The sequence below is a fragment of the Pezoporus flaviventris genome, unplaced genomic scaffold, assembly GCF_033815535.1.
Source record: "Pezoporus flaviventris isolate CSIRO_AGI_PZ_B2104156 unplaced genomic scaffold, CSIRO_AGI_Pfla_v1 ptg000001l, whole genome shotgun sequence".
Classification (NCBI taxonomy): Eukaryota; Metazoa; Chordata; class Aves; order Psittaciformes; family Psittacidae; genus Pezoporus; species Pezoporus flaviventris.
In genome coordinates this window covers 55,432,450-55,446,163 of record NW_026892549.1, presented here as the reverse complement: position 1 = coordinate 55,446,163, position 13,714 = coordinate 55,432,450, and the positions used below count along the sequence as shown (strand labels likewise).

General features: G+C 40.9%; 1 protein-coding gene across 13 annotated transcripts in view; it reads right to left on the bottom strand.

Moving 5' to 3' along the window:
* Positions 1 to 3,091: 3,091 nt before the first annotated feature.
* Positions 3,092 to 13,714, bottom strand: part of IKZF2 (IKAROS family zinc finger 2) — a 116,757-nt gene continuing 106,134 nt past the window's right edge. For all 13 annotated transcript variants that reach the window (XM_061458528.1, XM_061458548.1, XM_061458524.1 and 10 more), the window contains one exon: positions 3,092 to 9,746. In XM_061458528.1, the coding sequence (XP_061314512.1) occupies positions 9,022 to 9,746 (725 nt within the window). In that variant the 3' untranslated portion in view covers positions 3,092 to 9,021. The remainder of the gene's footprint in view (positions 9,747 to 13,714) is intronic.

Genomic DNA, 13,714 nt, shown 5'->3' with positions numbered 1-13,714 from the left:
GGGGGATACAGGTTTACATTAGGGTTGCTCACATGCACCACTGTCATAGTGATAATTTCTAAACTCATTTTATAAAAGGATAAAGAAATGGGACACTATCCAGCGTCTTCACTGGCTTTTGGAATAAAATCCCATTTCTTGGATTTTCTTTTTTTATTTCTATTTGGTTTTTTTTTTTAATTGAAACGGTTCCTCAATTTGAGCTCAGAATATCTGTCACAGAACTCAAAGAATCATAACCAGGAAGAAAAGCAGTCATTTGCCAGATTACTCACCTGGCTTGCTTCAGGAAACCAGCACTAAAGTGGGCAGAATGCGGCTCCCTATGAGTCAGGGAAGATGCTGTGATAAACAGGTCAGAGCCCATAGCCTAAATTACGCTCAACTAAACGGTGCATGCTCTGCTATGATCCCACTGCTCCAGCACAGTCCCCATTTGTGGGAGGACTTGAGCAACCTATCTGAGGTTACCAGAACTCAGCCCAAGGAGTGTGAACCTGTGGGTGACTGCTACTGCTACAGTCACCCACTGAATGCATTTCTCTTCTTGAACTCAAACACAGAAGTCTGGGAAATTATTTTGGCAATCGGTCAGAATGGGAAAGTCTCCTCACCTTTGTTATTATAAAAAAGAAATCTTCTAAATACAAATTTAAAAGACAAAAGTGGCTACTGTGCATGCGCAGCGACTGCCTTGCAAAGAAATCTCAACGGGATTTTCTCTCTTTGTTTTATTTCGTACCTAAATATGTATTTACAGAACAGCGGATTCAGTCTTCTGGGGGGGAAGGCATTAAAAATACACTATATATAAATATGTATGATATGTAAAACAAGTCTCATCTAAACTTATATAAGACAAGGACAACTCTAAAGAAGCTTTTCTGGTCTCTCAGGTAGATAAAGGACATGAGTCCTGTAATTCTTACGCAGGCAAATCTCTCCCATTAGAGTAAATGGCAGTTTTGCCCTAGCTAAGAGATTAGGTCTAATCCAAAACCCATCATCAAAATCAACAAGAGTCTCCACTGAGTGGGTTTTGGATCAGACTAAAAAAATCTTTTTACTTTGTGTTATTTTTAATAAACATCGATATTAAGTGCTTTTCTTAAAAAGAAAGCTGCAATTAGAAAAGAAAAGGAAGAAGCAAGAATAGGTATGTTCTTAATTCATGCCCTGGATGTGTTTCGATATCACCTAAAAGCAGGAGTTACGGTATGGGTTTTAGCCTTAACTTACATTCTCTCACCTTTTGCCAACCTGATTCTGTCTAATTTACTTAACTCTTATCTTTACATGTATTTAAGACAGAGCATTTTGCTTCACTGATTTGAGTGGACTGAGGAAAGAACAAAGAAACCACCGCACATTAATACGATGTCAGGGAAAGTATTGCACTTGAACAGAAAAATAACCCCAAAAGGTGGTTTTGTGGGTGAATTTTTTCTTTTGACTAATATAAGCAAATCATCCAGGTCTGCACTGAGCACATTGAGAAAGCAGGATCCAAGAATGAAACATAAGAAGCAAATTTGGGGTTGGTAACCCCCACCCTGGAATACAGCAGTAGTAAAACTTTTTTTTTTTTAAAGCATTTTCTTCCAAAAGGAAAAAAAAAAAAAAAAAGACTTTGTTGGTTTTTTTTGTGTGTTTTGTTTTTCTTTTTACTTTACAATTTTAAATCTTTCTAAACACTTGCATTAAAAGTTTCCAGTTTCTCATAAAAAGATATACATTTTAGGAAAAAAAAATTACAACCAGAAAATAAAACCAACTAAAAAGGAAGGCAAATATACAGTATTATAATTACATCACTGTGGAGTCATCTCTGAAGGTACCCTAGGTCTTTAAAGTGTTACAAAGATGTACCTTAATATTTTGTTTTCTCAAGCTATCTTTTTTTCTTTTTGCTTTTAATATAAAACTACACTTGAGTACAAAAATATGTAAACAGACTGTACAGCCAATGAACAAAACTCCCCCCCCAAAGAAACCCCCAAACCTCTAGACAGTCCCAAGCTACAGGAGATAAGAGCAGGCCCAGACTTAAAGCTCAGAGAAGGAAAAGGAGAAGAGAGAAAGGGAAAACCACTGAAAGCCCGAGGAGACTGCTACATGGCAGAGGAAGTGAACATGTTCAAGCTCTGAGGACACTTGACAATGCGTCAAATAATTGATCACAGTTTCAGAATCTGAACAACTACAAAAATAACCAAAAAGTCCTTCCCTTGTGACAGTGTGTTCAGGAATGAACATCCATTTCCAGTAAGCAATGTCAAAACCCGGTAAGTGCATAGTAGGGGATTCAGTGACCTCTACCCCTTCAAGAAGCTTTTCTTATCTGATGTCACTTGAGGTAAAACTAAATGGCCCAATTTACTGCAAACTGGCCTCGCTGTGCCAATAACGGAGTCGTGCTTTCTACCATGCCTTGCAGGAGGTGCCCATATTTTATCTGTGATGGATAATCCAGACTAGAGGCTGCTGTCATTCACATACGGCCGAGTGTGAGGGATTAAGGCTGCTACAGCACCGTCTTCACCACAGAGCCCCACCATGGAGTGCCAACAACTAAGACCTAACCAGAGCTGCTGTGCTGCACCGATTAGCAACTAAGGACCCAGTCTCACAAATAATGGCAATTATTAAGCATGTTGTTAACTGCAAAGCTCCTGTGTACTTCCAGATCTAATTGAAGGGATGGCAGGAGGCTAATCATGCTCACATGTTTTATTGGCCTGCAGCGCAGGCACCTAAATCAATACCTGCTGCAGGAAGGAAGCATCAAGCCCAAGTTTTGGGCCAAGCTGCTCCCTTCCTCCCAATGGAATATGCGTCAATAAGCCTCTCTCAAGACATGACCTGAACTAACTTCATCGTCATTCACTCTTTTAAAATACTTCACATACTGCTAGCAAATACATCACAGTACTCCTTTTGTAACTGTAAATCATATGGTTTAGTACAGCAGTGTAAGTCTTCGTTGAAATGGTCAGTTCCGCCCACTGATTAATAAGGTCCCGTGATTTGTTTGTGTCATGGTTTAAGGGCACAAACTGAACCCAGGACAGTTTGTAAAGCAGTTTTTTTACAAGAGGAGAGAACACAGGCAGTTATCTTCCCGAATGAAGATCCAAGTGAGCATACTGACAACCACCATTCCAAAGGCTGGAAAAGCTAGGTGATTCAGGTACCAGTTTTATTATCTTAGCCTGTTAAGTGTTCAGCATGGCAAGATGTCAGCACACAACCTCCTCCTGACTGTTCCCTGTTCACTTGAGAGTTTCAGTGGAGAAGGACATATTCACATGCTTTTAGGTTAGAGGCTAAACAGAAACCAGTAACGTTCTCCTTGGCTTATACTTCAGGACAATTCTTAACGGGATAAAGGGAATATATTTACGATGAACCAAATTCTGGATCTTTTCTACCTAGTTCCTCCTCCCATATACTCTCTGTGACTGCCACAGGCCCAGACCCCAGCAGAGAGGTGCCGAGGAGCTGGCAATGGAGTCAGGGCCTGACCCAAAGCACCCTCACCTAGTCACCTCCCCTGCCAGGTTCATGCTGTGCCTGTGTTGGCACACTTAGATACTGCACCCGTGCAGGGTAAATAACTATATCTGAAACTAGGTCACCAACCTGCCAGGAAAGCACCAAAACAAATGCTGCACTTCTCACCCAAGTGTTCTAGCTAATAAACCCCCATAGCATCTTCTACAGATGGGCTTCTCTCACCTCCGCATCAATCATCAGGGTGGCAGCACCATGACAATCAAACTTACAAGGCATTTCCAAAGGACTTTTGTTCCGATAGATTTCTTTTTCCAGGCTGAAGCAAGTAGGAGATGCTTTAAAGTCCACTCCTCAGTAGGATCTTAAAAGCACAGCAAAGTCTGTTTTCAAGCATGCTTTACTTAAATCTCGGGAGGGGGAGAACAAGGTAGTGCTGCCCTTGCACTCTGTAGGGCACTGTGAGCTGGGGATGCTGTGTGGGTTAGGACCAGCTCTGGCTGGGTAGCTGGAATGCACTTTGCCCGGGCAATTTTTAGCCCTTCCCACTCCTAAAAGCCATCAAACTCCAGGAAGTCTCACAGCAAAGTACAAAGATGGTCCTCCCTCTGGGTCAAGCTGCCAAGGAGGGTGCCAAAGGGGAGAGGGATCTACTTCGCTACACCATAGCAGAAGGGATGTTTACTTTGGGTTGTTTTTTGTCGTGCATTCTGAAAGGGTATAGTAGGATATCGTGAATGACATCACAAACTTTCAAAATGCATTTGAAAAAGGCACATTTACAATAAAGCATATATCTAATTATATGATACCATATATATATAAATACACTTTCTCAAAATCTCCAGCTGCCCTAGACTGCAGGACATGACTGCCATCCATTTTTGTTTTTAATTGATACTAAGCCAAGCTAAGACACCAATTTCTGGCATCAACGCCAATTATATCACACTTTTCCTCAAATCCCACACTGAGTTTAGGCAACTCTGATGTCAGAGCAGCCTCCTTTGCCCCTCCTCATCACGTTATAATACACAGCAAGAGTAAAGGAAAGGAATATTATCTATCAAAGGAACTGTATTACTGTGGCTCCTGTCCTTGGCACCTTTCCCTAAATGATCTCCAAAGTTTCTTTCTGGAGGAAGGAGTGTCTGATGTCTGGCTTTTTTCAAATACGAAAGAGCAAACACAGGACCTAGGCAACGGTAATAATGTCCTATAAAGAGCCAGTTTTGAAGGGTTTGTTTAATTCCTGGCCTCCTCTTCTGCCTGAGAGCCCCAACTTAGGAATGCCCTTGTAAACAGAAAGAAATTTGGGAACTCCTGAAATTGAGAATTTCTTCCCCTTGCAGTAAACATACTTCAGTTCCACATGGCCGTTTGTTTCTACGTCACATGGTAGAAACTCCCACCATTAAAAAATTAGGCCAATTAACAGATTTTGATTCTTTCTCCCTAACACAGAGCAATAGAGGTTAATGCCTAAACACATTTCACATCATAGATGGAAGCACTTCTTAAGGAGAACAAAACTGTTTTAATCCCAGAAGTTACCGAGTAAAGAGCTGGCTTTACTGAAAATGCTATATATTTTGATGTGCACTCATAACTGACTGCAAAGAGGTGGCTGTAAAATTCATTTGCCCGAACAGCAGATACATAGATAATGCCCTTTGCTCCAAGAATATGGATCATACCAAGAGCAGAATAAGCAGTCACACTTCTATAGAAATTAATAGGCTTGTAATACTCTAAGTTGAGTCAGAATCTCGTCATTTTTGATGTAAAATGAAGCGAAAGGGTTTACTGGCAGGGATGTGTGCAGAAATGGCTTTTTTTTTTTTTATGAAAATGGGGAATGTTCAGAAGAATTTGCAAATGCATGTTTTTAACTGGAAACCTGATTCCAAGAGTTTCATGAGAGCCCAATAAAAATTAGCCAGGTTCGATTTCCAACACCAAATACTTAGAACAAATGGATCCGCAGGCCAAGGATCATCTACTGAAATTCCTAGTAGACTCTTGAATGACTAATGAACTTGACAAAACTCAAGAGCTTTTCTTAGAAATCTGCAGAGAACAAGCAAGCGGAAAAAAATAAAAATCTCTGAGGCCTCATTTTGCACACTTCTGTGTAGGGAAAACTGCTTGAGATAAAACCCTCCAGTGATTTTCAGTAGTAAGCAAATACTAAAATCAATGCTAGCCCAAAACGCTGTTCAAACATTGAACTAGGATTTAATCTTTTTTTCCCTAGCTCTAGGGTGAAAAACTTGACTGAGTCTTCAGAAAAGGACATTGATTTAATGCAACCCCTCACCTTCTTGTTCTCCAAAAGATGCAGTTTTTGGAAGATAACTAAACCAGTGTCTCTTCTCACTAACTCCCCAGTTCTCTGTGCCTATGATAATGGGACATAGGGTGCTCAGCTACATATCTCACATACTACCATTGGAACAAGAAGTTGAGCTTAACTGAAGCCAGCTACAAAACCACTGAGCCTCCCTGTTTGGTATTTTAAACACTTACAGAATATACACTACAGGAGGTATCAATGAATCATCAATGAATGAAAGTGCACACTAACAAACTGCAGATGTAATTGCAGCCAACTTACTTGTGGATATACAAGAGATTATTCTCTGCCTTTCCTGTATTCTGGTGCTTTCCTAAACACAGGCAGAAGTTGTTAACGTTTTTTCCCTAGTGCTAACCATTCCAAGAAACCATAGCCTGTGGTCTTTCTACTGACCACAGAGGGGAGAATAGAATGTTGTCCCCCAGAGACTGAAAGGGATTGCCGGCAATCCTTTTCTCTGGCTCAGGCACATGTCTTCCTGGAGGTCCATGCAAGCTGACTGAACTTCCGGCCCAGCAGCTCTCCCTTTGCACATTGTTCTGAGATGACTTTTCCCACCTCAAAAAGCAACCCCTCTTTTCTGAATTTCCAAGCACATCCTGATGCAGAACACAGCCAGCTGCCTCCTAAGCCAATCTTCATGGCTGCAGAGAATCAGCCAGGAATAAAAGTGATGCCTTCCAGCATCTCCCCTTTTTTCTCCTGCACAAGCTCCTTTGATTGCACCATGCACAAGAAAATGAGAATGATCTGGAGGATGGCAGTGATTCATTTGCCTGACTTTCCTCTACATTAGGACGAAGAAAGAAGGAGGGGTAGGAATCCAATGACATTAAGAACAATGTTGGGAATAGGTCTTTAAATCTGTCTCTCCGAAGCCCGTATATTCCCAGCCTTCATAGCTCTCACATTACACAAGATGACATTTCTCTCCATATTGTATTATAATTAATAGGCTACTGCAAGACTTTACCAGCTCCTACTTAATAGCATTTCAGTGCTGGGAAGCAGTCATCAGGTAATCTGGCCATGATCTACTGTATCCTTTCTAAACACAGGTTCTAGCTGCCAAGAATGTCACCATAAAAAGATTTCAATCAATACCACTCAGCTCCTACTTTCAAATGCTCCAGGTCTAGGAAGAGAAGAAGAAAAAAGCCAGTACCCTCAAAACGAACAGCAAACTGGCATATGCATCGAGTGCGCAGATTGAAGTGAGCAGATGGGAATTCATTATGGCCTGATCTTGCTCTCTCTTTTACACTTTAGTAACTATACTTTGGAAAAGGTCTCACCAAGCGCATGGAGACCATGTGCATGGAGGGGGTTAAAACCATGCAGATCTTTCCATTCTCAAGCTGTGTTCTTGTTGCCAAACAACAACATTTCAATTGTGATTGGTACAAACAGTTGGGTTTCAATGGCAATCTGTCATGTAGGTTTAAGCCCAGTTTTTACTGATGCAACCTGCAACTTGCTGGGTGGTTGCTGGCTTTGTTATTTACTGGGAGAGAAAGAAAGGAAACAACATGGATTGGAGGTCTGATATGGTTTTTTTTGCTCTTGTCCAGTCTATAGTTCAATGACTTACTCTGAAGTCTGTTTCTCCATTTGACTTCCCAGTGAAATTAATAAAATAGGAATAAAAATGAAATCTGCAAATCCAAATCAAAGCACAACACCTGCAACTCCATGCATCACTTCCTGAAGAAGCAGGGAAGGTGCTATCCGCTCATTTGCAGGGATTCTGTGCTCTCCAAGAGCAAAGGCTATGCAGCAAAACCTGCAAATACTTCCACCCCTAAATTAAAGTAGAATTGATGACTTAAAACCAAAAGGAACTCATTGGTTCAGCAGATTTGCAAATAAGATGTCAATGAGAGAAAAAACGGTAAAGGTTCAGCTCCTGAAGCAGCTGGGGTAGTTCCATTAAATTCAATGGGGCTAAGGGGACTAATGCTGGCTAAGGATCCAGTTCCTCTTTTTCCCAGCTACAAGTCTTAGTTTAGGCTGTTGCCAAGATGTTAACACTGTGATAGCAGAATGAGAAAGTATTATATAATTATATATTTATATATACCTATATTTAAAGAACACTTTGCTACTTAGGACTTCTGTCATTTTCAAATCCGTACTTTTAAAAAAAATTATTTCAGAAAAGCAGCAGAACCTCTTGAGTAAACTACAGACTCTCTCACCCACTCCTAGCCCAGTTACTGTCCTAGAAGCAAGTGTAAAACTTATTTCTAAATGCTATTCCTTAAAACACAGGGTGCAACTAAGTAAGTAAGGCTCCCAAGGGTCTCTAAGAAGCCAGTGACTCAATACATAGGCATGGAGTAACAGCAAATCAACAATTCTAAAAAAGGTGCTTCATAAGTTAAGGAAAATAAAAATACAAAGCCTCAGACTTACCACAGAAGGCCCTCAGACTTATGAAACTAAACTGCTGTAATGTGGTACAGTGTTAAGACATACATTTTGGTTTCATTTTTTTCTTTAAGTTTACATTCTAGAGGGGCAAAACACACTGAACCCAGGAAAACAGTTCACCCTAGAAAGTAATTTTGAAAGGAACATTGACTTTCATTAGTGCTGCTAAATCCCTAACAGTTTTGCTTTAAAAATAATTGTTCATCCTGCAGAATAAAGATCCTCCTCTCTCCTCCAGCCATCGAAACCCCGCACTGTATCTACACATTTGGAAAAGGCTCTCCTCTGAAATGTTTCTATCTATTCGCCTCAAATTGTAAATGAGTGGCATCTTGTCAGGACTTTAAAGCACTTAGCAGGGTGAGTGATGTCCCAAAACAGGACATGATGTACAGCTGATTGATAAAGAAACAGGCTGCCTTTGAATTCCCACTGAAAGTGAGGTGGGCAACTCACCAAAAAGTGATGGCAACAACAAACCCCTCTTTTATCCCTTCCCTCTCTTCTTTCCATTCTTAAGCTGGGCAGAGCAAATGAGGTTGGGTCCACAAAAAAATAAGGTTAATAATAATAATAATTAAACAACAGCAACAACAACAACAGCAACAACAACAAAATAGGCGTCTCAATGTCTGAGGAAAAGTGGGATTGTAAGTGCAGTATTTCTTCATGTGCAGTTCTTCTACTTCATACAAGTCCCCTTTGGATGAGAAGGCCTAGTGGAATGTGTGCTCTCCTCGGACTATGTGCGATGAGAACTCATAGCGGTCCTGGCTTCGGTAGCCACAGATGTTGCACTCTAGTGGGTCCCGGTAGCCGTGGCAGCCCATGTGGATGGTGTACATGACATGGTCCAGGAAAAGGACGCGACAGTGCTCACACTTGAAAGCCCTAATCTGCTCCCCTTCTCCGTTGATGACTTTGTAGATATCCTTTAAAGAGCCCTTAGAAGCTTTTGTGGCATCCAAAACCTTGGTGTCCTCCTTCATATAAGCTGGGCTTGGCTTTCTTTTGGGATTTAAGGCAGAGTTTCCTTGGTAGGACTGGCGGTCTTCGTGGCTGCTCTCTGAGTCAGTAGAATCCAGGCAGCTATTGCTGGGGGAGCCCTCTCTATCCTGGGTTCGACTCTTTGGTCTGATGAGGGAGATCGGGCCATCCATGTTGTTCTCATGACTGTCAGCTGTTTCCCTGCTAATGGGCCTTTCTATCCTGTTAGGATGATAGACCTGAGCATAAGCTGAGCTGATGACAGGGGCCACCTCTGCAATTGTGCTTGGTGTGTGCTGCATCAGGGGGTGAAGTGCTTCAGCTCCAAGGTAGGTGATTGCATTGTTGATGGCTTGGTCCATCATGTGAGACTGCATCAGCTCAGCCTCCTTCTCATAGGTTAGGTTCATATCAAAGGGAATATCTGGATAGCCAAATCTCATGAGCTTTTCACCTAAGGGACAAGAGCAAATGAATGAGACAAATCAATGTAATCCCTCCAAGGCTTCACTGTAAAAGGGGTAGTGAGGGGAAGAATTTCACTCTGAAATTCACCCTGACTTGGGGCAAAATTCATTCTTGAGTCCCAAGTTAGCCTCCTTCTGCTTCACAGTTGACCTCCTATAAAGTTTCTGTCCTGAGATGGATAAAATAGCAACTTCACCAACAACTTTTTTGGTTGTTTTTTTTTTTTTTTTTATTTTAGGTGAAGCATGTGACTGCAGTGACTTCCTGACCAATTGACTGTGCCCGTGCTTTGGTTAGAAAATACATGTTAACTGGTAAAAAATGGGATTGAACCACCAAGGTCAATGAAGCTTAGCTGGTTTATACCATTAGACATAGTCTCCCAAAATTAAAGGAGGCAGTGCCACATATCCCCTGTACTTTGAGGTGCCTCATACATACCTTACAACAGGGCTGCATAGCAACTGCATACCTGAGCAACAGGTACAGGGGCACCTTTTGAGCTGCAATATTTAAATCCTTCAACCGGCAGAAGAAATGTCAGTAAAATGAGACAGAAGAGAGCAAGTAACAGGAGCCCTGGGAGCTGATCTGCCATCTCGCAGTCAAGCTATGGTATGTTTGTAGTTCTCCCCCACAAAAAGAAAAAAATCCTATCCCAATATTTTGGTCTGAGAAAAAGACATAGCAACCACCATCACAGTGCCTGCTTAGGCAAGAAAACAAAACACAGAAACCACAGTCTATAGCTTAGTGTCTTTGGTAAAAGGCAAAAGCAACTTTAATTTACACAGGTTAAATAAATACATAATGATGATGAAGCTGGCTCATGCGAAAGCAAATTCACATCCTTGTAACTTTTTTAAATCAATGGCATTACTGATACACTGGTAAATTATGCTAGTTGTAGGGCATGTTGCCTACCTATCACACCTCTCCTTTGAAGTTAACAATTTACCATTACTTCCATCAGGGCTCAACTCAGCAGCACTGCTTTTCCTGTGATGGCTTTAGAGTGTCAGTACAAGGAAAGTTCATATAACAGCAACTCTTTTTTAAATAGAAAAGGCTGTACGCATAACTAGGTGTATAGGATATGCATGCTCATATGTATTGACAGACACAAATATTAGCTAGTTGTTGACAGTTAAATTTTTAAGCTGATCTGACAAAGTCTGATAAATAATTTGGTCTTCATTGTCTTTGTTACTTCTCACTGCCTTGGTACATAAACCTGTACTTTCTTCAATAGCATAAGCTAATACATTCAAGGAGTCACTTCAGACAACAGAGGTTTGACTATCCAAGAATTAAAGAACTCAAGAATCTTCTATCACCTTTTGCCAAAATTGCTTGGAACAAAATGTGTATAAACCACCATAAGAAGGAAGCAGAACTGCAATCCCAAATCTCTTCCAAATAGCATTAGTACATTTCAACATAGCTATCACTCAGCATTTTATTCTTGACTATAATAATTCATTCCACTTAATGTGGCTTATCTTAAAATCACGCAGAAAGAAATAATTTAACATTACCCACAGAACAATCATGTTATCCTTGGAGATGATGCATTGCTTTTTGCTTGGGAACTTCGTCCTGATTAGGAAGGTGATTAAATGCAAGTCTAAAGTAAAGTACATAAATATTCCTACTCTCTTCAGCAACACTGCTCACATGCTTCTGATTAGACACCATGTTCATGTACCTCACTGCGTTTCCCTATGGTTGGCTGTGAGAAAGCACAACGCAGAAAATTATTTCTTTGTTACACATAAGGCATTTGGAGAAAAATAGGGAAGGAAGGACAGAAGGAGCAAATGGTCCTAAAGCAATGGCCTCCCTAATCTAACATGATGTAACGGTGATTTTTGCCATCAAACATCCTCTTAGAATCATAGAATCGTTAGGGTTGGAAAGGACCTTAAGATCATCTAGTTCCAACCCCCCTGCCTTGGGCAAGGACACCTTACACTAAATCATATCACCCAAGGCCTCATCCAACCTGGTCTTGAACACTGCCAGGGATGGAGCATTCACAATCTCCCTGGGCAACTCATTCCAGTGCCTCACCACCCTAACAGGAAAGAATTTCCTCCTTATATCCAATCTTAAATTCCCCTGTTTAAGTTTCAACCCCTTACCCCTTGTCCTATCACTACAGTCTTTTCAGTGTTTCTGCCATGGGCTGGCAGTCTCACTGTCTGTGATGCCTGTCCTGCCACTGATAGGATGGACAGCTCTGTAATGGGAGGTGGCTCCAGTCTCATACGAAATTAAGCAGCTTCTCCCAAGGTGGGGTCAAAGTGGGACTGGAGGAGAGCTCCGTGAGGCAGATGGGGACAGCTCCATGAAGCAGATGGAGTCTTTGCCATGGTGGGAAGAAAAGGAATGAAAATGGAAAAATCCATTGGTTCCTGTCACCTGCTCTGGCCACCCATACCATTCTTGTGTTTGAATAAAGAACTGGATCTGGTGAGTCTGATCCAGCTGCCAAACACACTGTCAGTCCTTTGTAGGCTATACAGATCAAGAAATAATACCTGTTCTTTATGGACTACTTTCATGAATGACACAAACCTTATTTTGATTCCTTTTGTCTTCCACATTTAGTTATTCCAGCACAGAAAACTGTAAATTGTCAGTGACCTGAATGATTCATTCCTTTAAATATGAACTGGTTCCAAAGATGTCAGAGCCTTAGAAATTAAGCGCGACATAAAGGAGTAAAATAAATGATCATGTGGGGAGGAGAGGGTGTGAAACAAAAGAGCTCAGAAGAATTAACACACCAGTCCAACATGGTTTTCAATTTTAATTCCTCTTTGGCCAAATCTGCACTTAAAACTAATCAGACTCATATTTTAATTTTTGTGCAAGATTATGCTCAAATTCTATTTACACTTGGCCCTACAATAGTGAAGTAGAAGAAGAAACATTCTCCACTGTGGTCATCTTATTGTATGACAGTCAAAAAAACCTCAAAGCAGGTATGCGAAGCTAGATCAAAGCACACAGACACAAATGCTTTGTGATACCTGTAGACCATCTTGTTGAGTATCTACAGCAACTGCAATGCCAGACACCTGGGAGAAAGATGCAGGAAGTCTTGGAAAAAGCAGTTACAGAATTTACCACTAGGTAAACTTCCTTCTGATCCCCATTAACTAGAAGTTGATTCTAATTTTGAAGCTGGTTGGTCTTCATCTGCTCTGAAATACCTGTGTATTTTTGATTCTTACTATAACAACCGTGGTCTTAAGCCACATGAATGTCTTGTTCTGTATCCTGCTAGTTCTTGACAGCTCAGTAAAGCTCTGTGAGAGTAAGCACCATGTTCAAACCGAAAATATGTGAATATGCTACATGTGATCAGCTTGAAGATGGTTACTTTCAATTTCACTATTGTGTGCTTCTCCCTTCTTTGAAAGAAGTTATACATTCTGCCTCCACTGTTTTCAACAGGTTTGGGAAGACCTGTATCTCAACAGTGGATATATAACCAAATCTCTCATTCAGAAATTAACTCTATTTGCTGTACGCTGCTTCCTCTCCTTCCCTACCAAAATTTCAGCCACAGTAGAGACTGTGGTCCAAACCCAATGTCCCTTGGAGATTGCTGATCAGAAAGAGCAGTAAAGTAGATGTAGTCTGCAAAGATTTTAGCTTATGCTTATATGACCTTCTCATAAACACCATTAAGTTGTTTTGGACATGTGCCACACTTGCAGTAGGCATAGGAAAATTTCCTGCAAGCAAGAGAACCATTACAAGTTCTTCCTGATAGAGTTGAACAATATTTCATTAGGGAGAAAACGGGAAGAAAAGTGAGATCATGGTGAAAAAATAAAATAAAGGAACAAAGTGGAGACAGCTGTTATTAATTTCAAACACCGTGATGCCATGAAAGATCAGAAAAGGCAGAAAAATAAGATACAGTAAATATTAAAGAGG